The sequence below is a fragment of the Phaenicophaeus curvirostris genome, chromosome 10, assembly GCF_032191515.1.
Source record: "Phaenicophaeus curvirostris isolate KB17595 chromosome 10, BPBGC_Pcur_1.0, whole genome shotgun sequence".
NCBI classification, from domain to species: Eukaryota; Metazoa; Chordata; class Aves; order Cuculiformes; family Cuculidae; genus Phaenicophaeus; species Phaenicophaeus curvirostris.
This window is the reverse complement of record NC_091401.1, coordinates 19031356-19048442: the sequence shown is the minus strand read 5'-3', so window position 1 is coordinate 19048442 and position 17087 is coordinate 19031356. Positions and strand designations below refer to the sequence as shown.

The window sequence follows — 17087 nt, the reverse complement described above, 5'->3', positions numbered from 1 at the left end:
CAGGTTGCAAATTTTGACAATTTTGGTGTCTGCATGCCACCACCATTAGTACTATGTGATGCTCTGTATATTCACTTTGTTCCTATGAACTGTTGAGTTCAGCTCAATATTTAGCAAACTTTTTAAAGGCTCTACAAGCCACTTTCTCCCTCAGCTATGCCATGCATGTTTAAATTTTGGGTCACTTTCTTCTCTGTAGAAACACTTCATAGCAGACTTCTGAACAGCATTTTTGTGGTGCATCATTTTTCTCTCTTTTCTTTCCTACCTAAGGGTGTCCTTTTTGGAAAACCAGTCAGTCATGCTCAGAGTAGATGAGGTCGTCTATATTCAGACAGTCATGAAAGGCATGTTTAGTTTCTCATGAGGAACAGAATTTAAAGAAAATGAAAATGACACAGTTTCTCTTTTCAGGCTAACAGCTGAAATGCTTACAACTATTATTTTGTGTGAGGGAAACAAGTACCTAGTTCAGAAATCTTTTGTCTGAAACTGCATGAACTTCACTTGCTGTCACCTAATAAAAGAATGGTTGAATGTTTTGCATGCACAATCCAAAATTGTCAAAGCATCCAAGTTGCAAATGGATTTTCTTCAATATGTTTTTTCCTATTCCATAGCTAACACCTTTTCTCTTTAATTGAGGCAGACAGCAGGAAATTAAAAACATGCTGTTTGAGGCACTCTCTTTTTTCCTATGATTTTTGCACCACAGTTCTACAGTTTCTCTAGTTTGCTTGGCTATTGTTTATTGATCACATTACTTTTTTCTCGCTGTTTCCACTTATTTTTACCTGTATCATTTAATTCACTGGGGACATCGCAGTGTGCCCTGTGCGTACAATCCTCCACTAATTTATATTGATCTCTCTCTCCATGGAGGACTAATTTGCCAGTCATAAAAAATAATTCCACTGATATTAAAAGAGCTGTGTTTACCCAAAATCATGATGCAGAACCCACTGAGGTCAATAGAAGTGACAGATTCTTTAGATTAGGCTGTTACACTATTTTAAATTGGAGAGAAATATAGCTTTAACAAGAAAAGACTAGTGGAAAATAGACTGTGGTTTAAATTTTAGTGTATTTCCACAATTTTATTTTTAATATATTTTTGTTCCATAACTAACCTGCAGTTAAACAGGACATATTTATAAATTGACCTATAAGAAGATGATGTAAGCATTACTCATTCCACTGGAATCTGATGATCGCACTGCACCATTTTTTTTCATCAGAACTTACAAAAATAACTTGCAATACAGGATTTTAGCTTAAGGTTGAATGAGGAGACATGTTTTATCCTCCTCTAACTCTTACTTGATCCTAGTCTTGATCTTCTTGATGTAACATGACTTTAATGTGAATGCCACATTTACAATATCTTGACAGTCATGCGTTGCCTCTTATCAGAAAATTTTACCCTGTCATACTCTAAGACATGGTCAGAATGTTGCCAGGAGGAGAATTTGTTTGGGGAAACTGATGCAGTCATTTGCCAATATAGCAGATCAAAGGATTCAGGCGGGGACTGGAGACAGCTTATGGATGTATACCTAAAATCCAATTGTAAAAGTAATCTTTTGAGGATTTTTTTTTATAAGGAAGCAAAAACATGTTTTATTGAAATCTGGATTAAATAGAACAATGTGCCACACCCTCAGGTATGCTATGTTTCATTTGGGGATGGTTAGACCTGCTGTTAAAAAATAAAAATCAGTCAGCTTCAAATAGGAAAAGTTATTTCAAGTTTTCAAACATTTTTAAATATGTTAGCATTTTCAAAAAGAATTTGTTTCACATTAGCCAATCTCATAAGCTGTAGATGTGGATGCTCTCCTTGCTTCCTTCATATCCCTTTGAAATGATCCCTTGGTAGCAGAGAGGAAGCATTCATCCTGTTTCAGGATGGTGCTGTTCATGGCTGCCCATCTGCAAGTGGGCAGATCAGAACCCATCTTTAGAAAGTGCTCTGAGAATGTAGATGAATATATGGAAATTATTATTATTATGTACTTTGGTGAGACTTTGAATAGATGTCACAGAGCAATGTTGTCCATTGAACATCTAAATTTTTCCATCAGTGTGAAGCCCAAAAGATATAATAATCATACATATTGTCAGATAAAAATGTAGTTCTCTATCCTGTGTGGTACCAGTTTCTGCCAGGAATTATGTGACAGAATTAAAGTAATTTTTCATACTGTTGTTCATTTTTTACCAAATGGTTTGAGAGGAATATTTCCTTAAGCATTTTTTAGAAGAAGGAGGGCTGTTTAGTTGCATTTCCTAAGATAACTTGATAGCCAGAAGACTTGGCCACTTTTACTTAATCCAATATTTAATGTTTATGTAGTATTTAGCAAGCCATAGTCTTTGTATCAGCATTTTCTAAATACGTAGCTTACGCTTTATTTAATAAAGCAATAAAAATAGATTTACACAATATGCAAAAAAGAACCACTATAAAGTATCAGGAAATACATCTTTGTGAAAATTCAATTTTGTCATTCTGTTGCATTTATTACAATGCCTTGATCCTCTGTGGTAATTGCACTGACTTTGAGCTGATTTATACTAGCTCAATATCTGACCTTGTAAACATGCAAATATATTTTTGCCTGCTTTAGACCTCAAGATTTTTCTTATTTTTTACACATATCTTGCAAGGAAATAATATCTTGGTTATGACTTCGCATAAATTTAAGGAGAGTCTTGAGTTTACGTATTTCAATCCCTATACCTATGTGATTTTAAGACTTTTAGATTTGGACCTAATACAGTCTATGATTATTTTAAAAGTCCTCAGAAGCTTCTAAAATGTTTGCTGCCAGCAGCTAATTCCATTCTGAGTGAATAGAGTCTGGTATTGCATTAGAGGTTGTAAAGGCTTCTGACTTGATGGCTATGGAAGTTTTTTTATCAATAGTGGTATGTTACTTATCAAAGTAAAAGCCATTTTTTTGCATTAGTGGAATAAAATCTGGAGATAAGCCGAGCACTTTCACTCCAGTTCCTTTAGTGAGAATATCCAGCTATTCCTCAAGCACTGGACTGGAGATACATTTTTAGCAAAATTAGGTGAGTGAGGCCACATGTTACTTCCAGTGGCTAAGCAACTCTACCAGAGTCAGTGGAATGATTCCAGGTTCCTGACAGCATAAGTAAACCACATTTTGACTCAAAAATCTTGAATCAGCATAATTTATGTACGCTATAGACTATTTTGTATTACCTGCAGTGAGCAATAGGAGGTAGGGTCCAGTATAAAATATTTTAGTACAGAAGTTGTGCTACTGAAGTGAACGGGAAGAACTTGCATGAAAATGCAAAAAAAAAGAAAGGCCACAGTTACATAAATGTAACCTAAATTTCTTGATATTGATTTCTTGATAAATTTCTTGATATAAATTTCTTGATATTAAAGATGAGCATTACAGGAGAGTGATTTTGCTCCATTTTTTTACTCAAGGTTCAGACTCAATATCTCTTTCAGAACTGGAACTATCTTCCAGGGAGCAGGGAAAGGTGAAGGCTCAACACAAATGGAGCACAAGAAGTATGGGAAGAAGGACAGAGTTTGGATCATGTTAAAGTGAATAGCAAAAAAATTTAATTCATTCACTGACTACAAGGGGATGATGCTTTCATCCACGATATTCTCAAAAATGCTTAGGCGAGGTAGAGGAATTCATAAATGTAAACTCATTTTGTTATTACTCTTAGTAGAATTTCTGGTCCAGAGTGCTAGTTTAATCAGCATAAACTCAAATTAATTGCAGTGAAGTCTTTGGGGTTTGCTACAAGTTTATATACAGAGCCAGATCATTCTCTCTCTCTTTCTTTCTCCACCCTAAATGAATACCTGAACATGTGCTTAAATCTCTGAATTACAAAGCTAAATAGTATAAAAGATATCATTTCCCTTCATATGTAAGTATGATCACTATAAACCTTCATTTTGAAAAATCCTTCCAAGACAGGATCTTGACTCCTAGACACTTACAAATTTAATTGCTATCTGGTACCTTCTCATTGATTACTCCAGAATATAAGCAATTATTATGATATAAAATTCAAAAGCACTACACCTCTCAACCCAAATTTAATCCCAACCAAAGCGTTAAAAAAGCAGTATATTAGGTTTATTTAGGACGTAATGTATGCAAAAATGCTGCTGATGGCTTAAACAATATCGAGAAATTCAGACCATTTCACAGACTCGGTGTTTTTTTCTCCAGCCTAGAAATTGCTTTACCTTTAGGAATCTCTTTCAAGCTAATAGTATTATCCTACATAAGATGATGCCACTTCTTTTTCATCCTGAGTACCTTTTGAAAATCTGTTCCTCAGCTGGACTACATTGAAGTAGAACTGTTTGCTTCAATTTCAGCACATATTGCATTTATTTTATATACATTATATTTAGGTACAATGACAGTCAGATCTCACTGTCTTGTGTATTTAACTACTATTAAGATTCAAGTATCCCTTCTGTTAAAGTTTTCTATTGTTTCAAAGAACTCCTTTGAATCTTTCAACTATATAGCTATCTCAAGGTCACTTCAGTAGTTTTTCAATATTTCTCCCCACAGGACTTTTTCAAAGAGCAATAGCTCAAAGCGGAACAGCTCTCTCCAGCTGGGCAGTCAGTTTTCAGCCGGCAAAATATGCCAGGATGTTGGCTACAAAAGTTGGTTGCAATGTGTCAGACACTGTAGAGTTGGTAGAATGTCTACAGAAGAAGCCTTATAGAGAACTTGTTGACCAGGACATTCAACCAGCAAGATACCACATAGCCTTCGGACCAGTAATTGATGGCGATGTGATACCAGATGATCCCCAGATATTGATGGAACAAGGAGAATTCCTCAATTACGACATCATGTTGGGAGTTAACCAAGGCGAAGGGTTAAAATTTGTTGAAAATATTGTGGATAGCGAAGATGGTATATCTGCTAGTGATTTTGACTTTGCAGTTTCTAATTTTGTCGATAATTTATACGGATACCCTGAAGGCAAAGATATATTGAGGGAAACTATTAAATTTATGTACACGGACTGGGCAGATCGACACAATCCTGAGACCAGAAGAAAAACACTGCTGGCTTTGTTTACTGATCACCAGTGGGTTGCACCAGCCGTGGCTACGGCCGATCTTCACTCAAATTTTGGATCGCCTACATATTTCTATGCCTTCTACCATCATTGCCAGACAGATCAGGTACCTGCATGGGCAGATGCAGCCCATGGGGATGAGGTTCCTTATGTGCTAGGAATCCCCATGATTGGTCCTACTGAATTATTTCCTTGTAATTTCTCAAAAAATGATGTCATGCTAAGTGCAGTGGTGATGACATACTGGACAAACTTTGCAAAAACTGGGTGAGTACCAGTTAAGAATAATCTTCTATCCAAACTCAAGATATAATGATGCAGTGTTTTGCCTTGGTTACGTTCCTTGGGAATGCCTCTGTATTTATAGGATGAATAAGAGATTAAGCATTGAGTTGGATATTTATTTTTAATGTAATGTTCCTCAGTTCACATACATATTCTAGCAAAACGAGGGTAAAAATTATCTTTATAAACATGCTGAGTGAAGAAGTTAAAGAGATTTCACACAAAAATAATTAAAGTATCCCCAGAAAAGTGCAAAACTAAGGATTTAATGTATGTGTATAAATTGTTATATTAGTAACTGACTTAACCAGCACTGATAATATTTTAATCCCTTAAATATTGCATCAAATATTATACAGCTTATTTAATACTTTATTTTGTCTTAAATTGACTCTTCTGACTATAAACTATGTGATTTCAAATGAGAAAAATATTGTCATTTTCATTAATTCTGCTTTCAGTGATAGTTCAAAACACTTATTCTACCTTCAACCACTGGACTCTACGTCACTGTGTGTTACACTGAGTTATGCCCTGCCATGGTTTTTCACCTTATTTTTAGGAAATAAAATTCTGCTCTGTCAAAAGGCAGATTTAAAAATTAAGTATAAAATGTTAATTATGATAATTTTATAATTCCTTTTGAAATACTTTGTAACATTGGGGATTATTTTTTTTGTAGTGACCCAAATCAACCAGTGCCGCAAGATACAAAATTCATCCATACAAAACCAAATCGTTTTGAAGAAGTAGCATGGACCAGATATTCTCAGAAAGACCAACTATATCTTCACATTGGATTAAAACCAAGAGTTAAAGAACATTATAGGGCCAATAAAGTGAACCTTTGGTTGGAACTGGTACCTCATCTGCACAATCTTAACGACATTTCACAGTATACCTCTACCACAACTAAAGTGCCATCAACTGATAATACTTTCAGACCAACAAGGAAAAATTCTGTTTCTGTTACTTCAGCCTTTCCTACAGCCAAACAAGATGATCCCAAACAACAACCAAGCCCATTTTCAGTGGATCAAAGGGACTATTCAACAGAATTGAGTGTTACTATTGCAGTTGGTGCATCTTTGCTGTTCCTGAACATTTTGGCCTTTGCAGCATTGTACTACAAAAAAGACAAGCGGAGACATGATGTTCATAGGAGATGTAGCCCACAACGTACTACTACCAATGATCTTACCCATGCACAAGAAGAGGAGATAATGTCCCTCCAAATGAAGCACACTGACTTGGATCATGAATGTGAGTCCATCCATCCACATGAGGTGGTTCTTAGGACCGCCTGTCCCCCAGACTACACGCTAGCTATGAGAAGGTCTCCTGATGATATTCCCTTAATGACACCCAACACCATCACAATGATCCCCAACACTATACCAGGGATTCAACCCCTACACACATTCAATACATTTACTGGAGGACAGAACAATACTCTGCCCCATCCTCATCCCCACCCCCATTCACACTCAACAACCAGGGTATAGCCAGACAAGAGGAAACAAACTTTATTTTTTGATGGATTACAGTAGGTGATATTACTGAAGATTACTTGGCTTTCAACCTACAAGACTCTTACTATTTAAATATGGAGGAATATTATGTGAATATACATATCAAGAACTTTTGGGGTTTTGAAAAAAATGAATTGTACATATATCAAATGAACTTAAGAAACAAACAAACAAAAAAAAGGAAAAAACCACAAAAAACCCAACTGTTTGCAATTGCTTGAAGCAGTTGTCCTGAATGATACTTTTTCATTCACATTCAAGTATTAATTTTTTTGAAGATTTAAGTTACATAATGGAATTAGGCATGTGCAACACGAACAGGAAAGAACTATGACTGAAAATTTTTAAAACCTATAAATATGCACAAGGGACACACTAATGGAATGTCAGATAATTTTCACCAATTTTTATTTGGACCTGTTTTATTGTGTAGACCATATTTACATATTTGAATAAGTACACAAAGCACCAATGCTGTTAAGGCCTTAGAAAGGGGCTCATGCTGAAATCTGCCAGTCAAAGAAGTTTTACAGCCTGGCAGGTACAACATTATCACATAAGTGCTGTCAGTATAAAAGTTGTGGGAATAAAGGAAACTGGATATTTTTAGCACGATGTGCATGATAATTTATATGCTTGGTGGCTGTGCTGCTGATTACCCCATAATTAAAATTTTTCTCATCCCATTGGAGTTTTTATTAGAAGCTTTCTCCATCAATTGGCACAACCTAAAGAAGTTTTTTAAAGGGGCGAAAGTAATTACAGTAAAATATTTCATGGTAGCTTCAGAAATAAAAGGAATAGCAACAGTTCCTAAAGGTATTTATGGCATTCTAGGTACGCAGTGGTGAACCCTCAGTGATATGAAACCCAGACAGAAAATCTCTATTATTAATGTTCTTTTCCACCTAAATAATTTCTAACTTTAACATAACTATGACTTTATTGGAATTTCCTTTGATGACAGACTTATAATTTGCTGTGAATTAGTTACAATATGTTTAGTTCAAATTGGTAAGGTAAAGTGTGTCCAAAAACTTGACTGCAATGATATTTTGCAATATAAAATTGCCCCAATATTACCACTCTGATTACACCTTTCAGTTTATTGTTTGACCTCATGTTGCATGTTACAAAGTTTAATTATAATACTTTTGTATACAGTTGATTCCCTTTTTGCTACACATTACCTTTGCCATTCAAATTAATTCCATAGACCAGATGGCAACAGTGTAGAAAACGAGTGTATGTGAAGAATATGGAGAGAGCCAACAACTGAAAATTTTAAAAATCTGGATACTACATATATTTGTGTGATTCGAAATGAATGTTCTAAAATCACAAGAAATTTTTCATTCCCCTGTTGTTTTGCAGTAATTATATACCATGGTCCTTTAAAAATGTTTGTATATGTAATCAGATGTACATTTATATAAAAGAAATAATTGAGATGGACTTAAGAGCACATCCCTGATAAATACTTTCTCTCTTACCTGTACTATATTTCTATTAGACTAAAGTTATGTGATTTTTTTTTACATTTTTTCAAATTACTAGCAATTTTGATAGTTTGTAAGATAATGCGAAGAACTTTCTCTGACAAACTAACTGCAGTAACAGAAACATTTCTTTTCAGTTACTCTTTTTCAAGAATGAAAGCTTATTACACACAAAAATTGTATACTACTTGATGGAAAATTTCTTTGTACTTCTTGGCCATATTACTGGTCACTGAATGAAATAAAGATAATCTGGATAACGAATATTATTCCAATGCTAAGAGACCTGATCTTTGCTCATTAAAGAGCTAAAATGTTTATTGCTGTTTTGTCATTTTTTTAATGAAGTAATGGTAACTGTCTCAAATAAAGAGTAATATCTAAAGACCAGTCTGGTTTTTGAAGACATGAAAATGCCTTCTACAACTAATACAACTGCATATTTATGGGCCAGTCCCATCTACAACCATTTCTTACAGAAATACTGACATTGTGACTTTACGATGTCATAGTATTACATGCAAATCTCCCCTTGTTTTCAGGAATAAGATAAAAATGCAAATACAGACACCAAAAAAATCTCCAAGGAACAGGCCTAATTGAAATAAATCTGCAGTATTCTGTGACAGGGGAAAAAATCACCTAGGTTTTATTTGGGTGATTGAACTGTCATAAATGTTTGCTAGGAAGTTCAAAGTGTGTTTGCTAACAGCAAGCACAAACGTTAAAAGTGAAGCTGAAAGTGAAATAAAGTACTGCAATTTCACTATTTTTATTTGGTTATTAAAAAAAAAAAAGAAAGAAATCAAAGTATTTAATTGGTGCATTTTATAGTCCCCAGTTTTAAACAAAGCTCTTTTGGTAGAAGCATAAAAAATGGTCTTCAAAATCCATGGTGGTCTGTGTGCAATTTCTGCCTGATGTGGTTGTGCTTTTAGACTGTGACCTGCCAATGTAAACCAATAAAAATAATTGTCTGCCATCTGATAATTATTGTTTAATAGGAAGACTGTATTTTGCTATGTTGATGAAACAAAACAAAAAAATACAAAAAACATTGATGGCCATAAAACAAGATATTCATGAAATATGATTTTATGTGCTTTTCTTAACTTTATCAAAACCAAAATAACTTTCTACTTTAGTTTATTTGTGGCCATATATCTATATATCTCTCTATATACAGTATCTGGTAATTGTTTACTTTTATTAGTTACAAAATAAATGATTTAGGTAAACCAAGCATGACACTACACTTTTTTTCTGTCAGCAAACAGTATTCAAAATGTGAAAGATGAAGGTAACAACACAAATTTTACCACTCCTGTCTGGAAAAAAGAACCAAGTCCATTCCTGTGATGCAGACACTGTGAATGATGTTTTAGTGGTTACTTTACAACTACTTTACAGCAGCTGGCTTTCCAAAAGTAAGATGGTGTCCCACATTTTAATATATGATTAAGAAAGATGAAGAGCTGTTTTAAAACGGAAAGAAAATAAAACTAAAGGAAATTGTTTTGCAATATCTTCATTATGCTTCATGGAATATATATTTGTTCTTTTTAAATTATTAATCTGTTTGTTTTGTTTTCCACGGTAACCTACAAGAAAGCAAACTTGAATATAATATTTAATTTCTTGTATCATCCTTGGACCAGATTTCCAATAAAATTAGGATATCAGTCAGTCTTTCAAAGGTCAGTAAAATATAAAAAGCCTGCATTTATTGTTTTCACACTTTTGTAAATATCTCTGCAGACTTTTTAAGAAAATGTATTCTACCATTTTGAGAAAAAAAAACACAATGAAATCATTGTCTCATTTATCTATTAAAATTACAGGCAATATAATGTGCTGTGATGACATTTTTAGGAGAAATAAAGAAGATAAAACCACATTTTGCTCAATGTTATCTCAGTTGGTTATACGTGGTATTCTCCACCCACTGAAGCCTTACAGGGCATGGATGAACTACCTGAATATAAAGTTCTATAGAAAAATGTAGTTATCGTTTTTACTGTCTGTACTAAATGTGGTTTCCTATGTCACAAAACTTTAGTTATTGGATATTTTGGTTATTGAAACATCCTGAAAACTGGATGAATAGAGGTCTAAAAAAAACCACGCTACAGTTTTTAAAACACCACTGCACAGAAAGCACTAGAATTTCTGTTGCCAGCTTCACTAAGAGATGAAACAGCTGAGCTCCTTGGAACCTGTCAAACATCATGGCATTCCTTTGATGTTTGTAAGTTGTTGGGTTTTTTTCCTGTGATGTTAGTTTAAAATATTGGCCTTCCCCCCCCACTATGTTCTAGTAATGAACTGTTACAGATGATCGCTTTTTAATGTAAGCGAACATTAGATAATTTAATTACTATTGTGAAAATGTGCTCCCAAATAAATTAGACTAATGGGAAATTCCCTGCAGAGGTTTTGTTATTTTTCTTTCAGAGCTCTCGTCAAAATATCTGTTGCATCAGGTTTGCTTTTTTTCAATGTGTAAGCTAAGGGATCTTCTTGAAATAACATTAAAAATCTCTTTTTCTAGTTGAAATAACAACACTATAAGATTAAGATATCCTTCTGAGGCCTCCAAATAAATAAGAACAATTTGAAATGGTGAAGGGGCTTTTACTCTAAACATTCTAATTTGATTTAATTCTGGCACATCAATACATTTGTATGCAGACCAGAAATGAGCAGCATTTGATAAGGCATTCAAAAGAACTACACAGCAGAATCAATGAGTTAACCACCAGCCCTACGCAAAGTCCCTTTTCTCTTAGTTTCTGTTAAAGCTATTGTGTAATTGATTTCTTTTTTACAGATTCAGTAAAAACTTAACTTTGTGAAATGGGAAGTGGTTAGAACAAAGTAATGAACTTTATCTGGTGGAAAATGTTTTGATAAAAAATGTTGAGAATCACCTAGGAAGCATAGATTTTATTTGCAACCCGGCTTCATTCCTTTTTGTTGATATTATAGTTCTCAGTATTCCATACACTCGCAAAACTATAATTTCTCTAACAGGCTTTAGTTGCTAAAAGGAATTTAAAATATTGTATGTAAATAGTGGATTAAAGCCTGTTCTAAGTTTCTCCTGCTGTTGGGATGAATGAAAAATCTCATTGAAGAGCAACAAATTTGTACAAGTAATTTTCATACAGTATCTTGAAATGTTCTTTTTTCTTTTATTTGAAGATAAAAGTACCATCACATCAGCAAAAGCTGTGTAAGTATTTGTTTGTCACAGAAAATGCCCTCTTGTATATACATGCATCTTTCTCTCCTTGTCCATTACTGCAGCCAATAGGGATTTCAAAAAACATGAATAAACAGAGAATTTTACCTTCATGCACTGTGCAGATTCAATTCAAAGGTAAATGCAAGTGTTCAGTGTGGAGGTAACACTAGCACCTCATTCTGCATTCTCCACTGTTATTGACCAGATGCTCAGCCGATGACAATTTTTTAGCACCAGCTGAATTAGTATTTGTTATAGGGCCATTGAAATCAATGAAGCCCTGACAATTTACACCAGCTATTGATCTGCTTCCGGACCTTTATTGTTCATCATGGCTCATCTCACCTTCCAATTTTGCGTATCTTCTCACATACATGAACGCCCACTCACAGAAATTAGTACAACTACCTGATTTATCATCACTATTGGGCACTAAAGCGTGCTTTAAAATATGCTTACAGTTATTTATATACAAGTCCAAGATTCAGAACAATATTCTTACATATATATATAAAAGATCCCTGGTAATTACACTTACACAAAGGTTTGTACCACAATTTGCAGCATCAACATGCTATAGTAAGTTTTATGACAAAATCTTTTCTGAAAAAAGGAACATTCAGTTCTGCCTGGTCTTCAAATCGGTACGTTGACCTATATGTCAAAGACACAATGACACTTCACAGCAATTGTAAGCCTGCTCTACTCTGCTCCACTCTGGAAGGGAAGAGACATACAACTGAGCCACACATTGTAATTTCAGGACCGAAATAGCTGGATTTTCTCTGTCATCTGAATTTTCCCCTCTCAGTGTCAGCAATACCAGGCACTCAGCATTTATGAGATTAGCTCTAGAATGATGCCATTTAAAAGAATTATAATTTGGAGTTCTTAAGTCTACAGAGTTGGATAGTTAGTATTCAAGTTTTATGTTTCATAGCTGTAAGAGCCAGTAACTTTTTTTGAAACAGAAGTTTAAAATGCTATCAACCAGAGTTAATAATACTGAAGCTGAATTAACACAAGAATTATGAAAGATTATGTGAACTGATAATACTTTAACTGTGTTGTTGAAAAAAAAAAAGACAAATTTTACATGTAGTGATTTTGTTCAGTTGCTGTGGAAGATAATGACAATTTCACTACTGACTTTACTGAAAGAAGAATCAGTTCAGAAATCTGTACGATCTCCTGTGAGGTTCATACAGAAGTTAAAGAGCTATGACAATAGCTTCTAAGAGCCTTTGCATGTTTCCAGACCTCTGTACTTCTGCAAAGAGGAATGTGCATGTTCAGGTATCCACATGTGATGGCTGGTCACAGGTCGGTTCTTTCCAAAAAGACATGTCATTGTGATAGCTCGAGGTCAAACCTCAGGTAATATATGTCATTTTTCAGCAAAGCTTTTGAATTTGGTCACAGCACTGGGTCAGTGGGACCATGTGGCTCTGGGCTGGAGTGTAATTGTCATCTCCTGGGTGTGAAGGGCAGAAAAAGAAAACTTGTGACTGCAAAGCAGTCATTGGCCACAGCGAGTGCAATATACTTGATATAAACTTTCCCTGGAATAAAATAAGGAGTGAGTCAGAACCTTCTGGCAGGAGGCAGTTTGGAAGAGGGAGATGTATGAGATGCCTAATTTATCCATTAATTTGTAGAAACAAGTTCAGCAGTAATTTAAAGCAATTAAGACCACATGAAAGGTTCTAAAAATAACATACAGTTCAGTTGTCGACAAACCCATTTTCAGAAGAAGTCATGCAATATCTTACTGATTGATGATAAAGATATGATTGTACAGGGTTGCTTTTCCTACTTTTCACAAGGTTACTCCTATGTAGAGGTGAAATTTGGCTAAGCAGATGAATAAATTTTGCTCTCATTTGCATACAGGTAAGTCTAGAACAATTTCATGAAAGGGGAAATGTGCACCTTCACTAAAAAAAGGTAAGTAACATCCAAAACCAATTACTCTCAGACAAGTAGTTGAGATTCCCATGTTAAACTATGTGCTGATATTTTTCTTTAACATTCACCAGTTTTCTATAAATATATTTTTCTCTCCCCAGTAAGTAACTGGAGTGTACCATGACAGCTCTTCATAGAAGATGAAGATAATATGAACCAGTGGTTTCTTCTCATGAGTCATGACTTTGATGTCCAAGAACAGAGCAAGTAATAGAAGAAGAAAAATAGCAAGCCAGATTTTGGGGTTTGCCTTGGGGTTTGTGGTTTTTTTCTTTCCTTTCTAAAAGCACATTCGAGGATCTTGATTCTTTGAAGGCTCACCTAAACCCAGGAAAGGATCCAATCATAATTGCTGCAACAAGGACCCTTGTTGGGAATTTTCCTCTTTATGCAGGACGAAAGGGCAGGTTTAAGTTCATGAAAGGAGACCTCTCCCGAAAACCACTCCAAACTGTAGTTCTGAGACACACCAAGGAAGTGTGAGACACTTGCAAGTTCTGTTATGTTTCACAGAGGAAGGAATATATATTGTAAAATTTAACACAACATTAGTAACTTTTTTATATTTGGCATTCTATTACCTTTCTTTTAGAAAAAAAGTAATCCTTTTTCAACAATACAGTTTATCTTAAACCTAAAAGGGCTATTGGTTACAAGAATTTGGGCTGTGTTGTAATACTGCATGTGAATTCCCCTTTGTCCCATGCTTCTCCTGGTTCCATCCTACAATTCAATTCAGGGATTTTATTTTAAAACTAGAAATTCTATGTTTTTATTGAGTTGCTTCAGTACAAACTACTGTCAAGTCCATTTTTTTCTCTTTCATTCATTCATTGGATACTCAAATATATTATCCCACTCCTTACAGTTATGAATTTCTATTACTCATTTGAAGTTTTATTTTAACTGTTTCTGTGGTAAGTATAATTGTAGTCTGCATGACCTCTTGCATCATTATTACTACTGTCTCACACAAATGCAAATATTTGAAATTCAGATCTCCATTTTCACTTATTTTTATCAGCATTCCTTCTGACTGGAATTTTGATTTATCTTGTTTTTCTTGTAGTTGCATATCTAGGGCTATACACAGATGATCTGTTTTCTATGGTAGTAGTTTTTGGATACATTTGGATACATTTTGGAAACATTTCCTCTGAATAGCTCCGGAAACTAAACTCTGTTAACTTACAAAATCCCAGCCACATAGGAATGGCCAGTCTGGATGTGAGACATCCACCTACTCTCATATCTCTAGAGGACAGCACAGACAAGACCAGTGAGTAGGTACAAGAATTCCTTCAGTCCATAATGACAGGCACGTGCCAGGAAGTTCACAGTCAGCACTGAATTGTCCTCACACACATGCCAGATGGTAATTTTTTCCCTCTGAAGAATGCTGGAGGTGCAATTTCACGGAAAAAAGCCAGTCTTGAGCTACGGCAGGCATGTGCCTCCAGAAATAAGCAGTAACTTGTAAATGCGCTGCTTGCTAGATTAAAAATCATAGAGGCTATGAATAGTTTCTAGCTCATGGCCACACTTCAAAAAAAGCGGATGAGGTTTTCATTTGTTGCCTCTGTCTATGCTACAGCTGTTCCATGGAGCTAAGCTCCTGCTGACTCTGCTGCAGTAAAGAGCAAAATTTTCATTGACGGCACCTGAGAAAAATGAGAACCTTCCTTAGCAGAAGGAAATGAATTAACAGGTGTGGAGCATCAAACCAAATTTTCTGTGCTTTTATAACTTAAACCAGCCCTTTTTCTCTTTTTTTAATGACTAGAAGGAGGATTTCATCATTTGGGTATGACTATGAGAGGTGTGTTTGCTGAAGATTTCTGGCTGGATGTAGAAGGCTGTCAGGGTGAAATCCTTCTTCCCTGAATTTAAGCATCAATATCAGATGCCTAGTGTTAGGAAGCTGACTAGGTCTTACCTGAAGCTAGTAAGAGGGGAAATGTTAGTATTGGATAAATCATAGCCTACTAGTGCCTGGTTTTCCCTATTGTCTAAAAGGGAACCAGAGATGGTTAAAAATAACTCATGCTGTCCTTTCTGTCCTTCAGATACACTTAACGATGACAGCCTGAAGTCTTTTTATGAGATAAAGCATTTTTTGTTATATATGTGTGCTTTTGATAATTATTTTTGTTACTTGTATAGATCAGAATGATAGCTTTTCACATCCATTGTTTATTTTATTACCATAGTGACAATGGCTAAGGAAGTAAGACCAGCAGTGCTAAGAATTAAATAGCAAAGGGTGTGAGGCAGTATGAAATAAGGAACAATCCTCTCTTTACATTTAAGTGTTTTAGCAGGGAATCTTTCCAATGGTAAGTGTAGCTAAGATTGGAGCATGTGGCATAAGGCTTCTATAGCTGAGAAGGCATTCTAGAATGGATTCTGCCTTGGGATGGATAGATAGATGGGCTGGATATTTTCTTCTTATTTCTTCTCTCTAAATAGCTCCAAGATTCTTAACAGAAAAGACACAGCTATGTGGTTTAGAAGAACTGCTAGTTCCACAACATTATTTTATTCCATATGATATTACTTCATGAGAGTTAGTTTTCATTAGGAGTGAGGTAGCAAAGTGGAAATGCAGAACAGAGAAATGCCGTGGGGGAGAGAATAGCAGGGAATCAGAGCTGGAAGAAAAAGATCGGCCCAGAGGAGTGAATTTTGGGGATCAAACTGCTAGTGCGCAGTCTGCCACACTAGCAGAAACAGAGGCTTCTTGTAGCACTTTGTGAGACTGCTGTGTTTTACCAGTTTGAGCTTCCTTGATCAAGTAGGCTGATTCTTCTCAGAAGTTAGCATGGGTTTAGATGCATTTAACACACAATAGCTATACTTAACAAAAAAGACTGGCTGGCTGTTCTGGTGCAGTCAGGTCTTTTTTTATGTAGTCAGACATTCCTGTCTCCTCCTAGTTTTGGAAGTGTTTGTAGGCTTCAAACCTTTGTCTGAGGACTGTAAAAGATGGTAGGAACAGCAAGAGTTCAAATGTGAAAAGGATAAGAGTTATATTTTCAAAAACTGCCCAGAAGCAAAGGCAATTTTATTAGTTGTAAGCAGCATAACAAATTATTTCTGTCAGCTTAGCAGCCTCTAGTTACAATGACACAGTGTGTTGCACTGTTTTAACCTATGCTGAGCATGAAGATGTACAATAGATGGATTGATGTCAGGCACATGAAGAAGGGTTTATACCAGTATTTTTAGACTTCCGTGTGGTCTCTGACATCTCTTTGACAAGCATTTAAGACCGTAAGATTTATAAAAGCATGCTTTAGAGCTATACCTTATGTAAATAATTGTAAACTTACTTTAACTGGAGAGAGGGCACTGATTGTTGACTTTTAAATCATTAGTATTATGAAGAGAAACATGTAAAATGTGGTTACTCATGTCTTAGGGAGGAGTTTGATGAAT

At 35.2% G+C, this 17087-nt stretch overlaps 1 protein-coding gene across 6 annotated transcripts in view; it reads left to right on the top strand.

Moving 5' to 3' along the window:
- The window catches only part of NLGN1 (neuroligin 1), a 317348-nt gene extending 307573 nt beyond the window's left edge, over window positions 1-9775 (top strand). For all 6 annotated transcript variants that reach the window (XM_069864587.1, XM_069864586.1, XM_069864585.1 and 3 more), the window contains 2 exons: window positions 4596-5385; window positions 6086-9775. In XM_069864587.1, coding sequence (XP_069720688.1) covers window positions 4596-5385; window positions 6086-6908 — 1613 coding nt within the window. In that variant the 3' untranslated portion in view covers window positions 6909-9775. The remainder of the gene's footprint in view (window positions 1-4595; window positions 5386-6085) is intronic.
- The last annotated feature ends 7312 nt before the right edge of the window (window positions 9776-17087 follow it).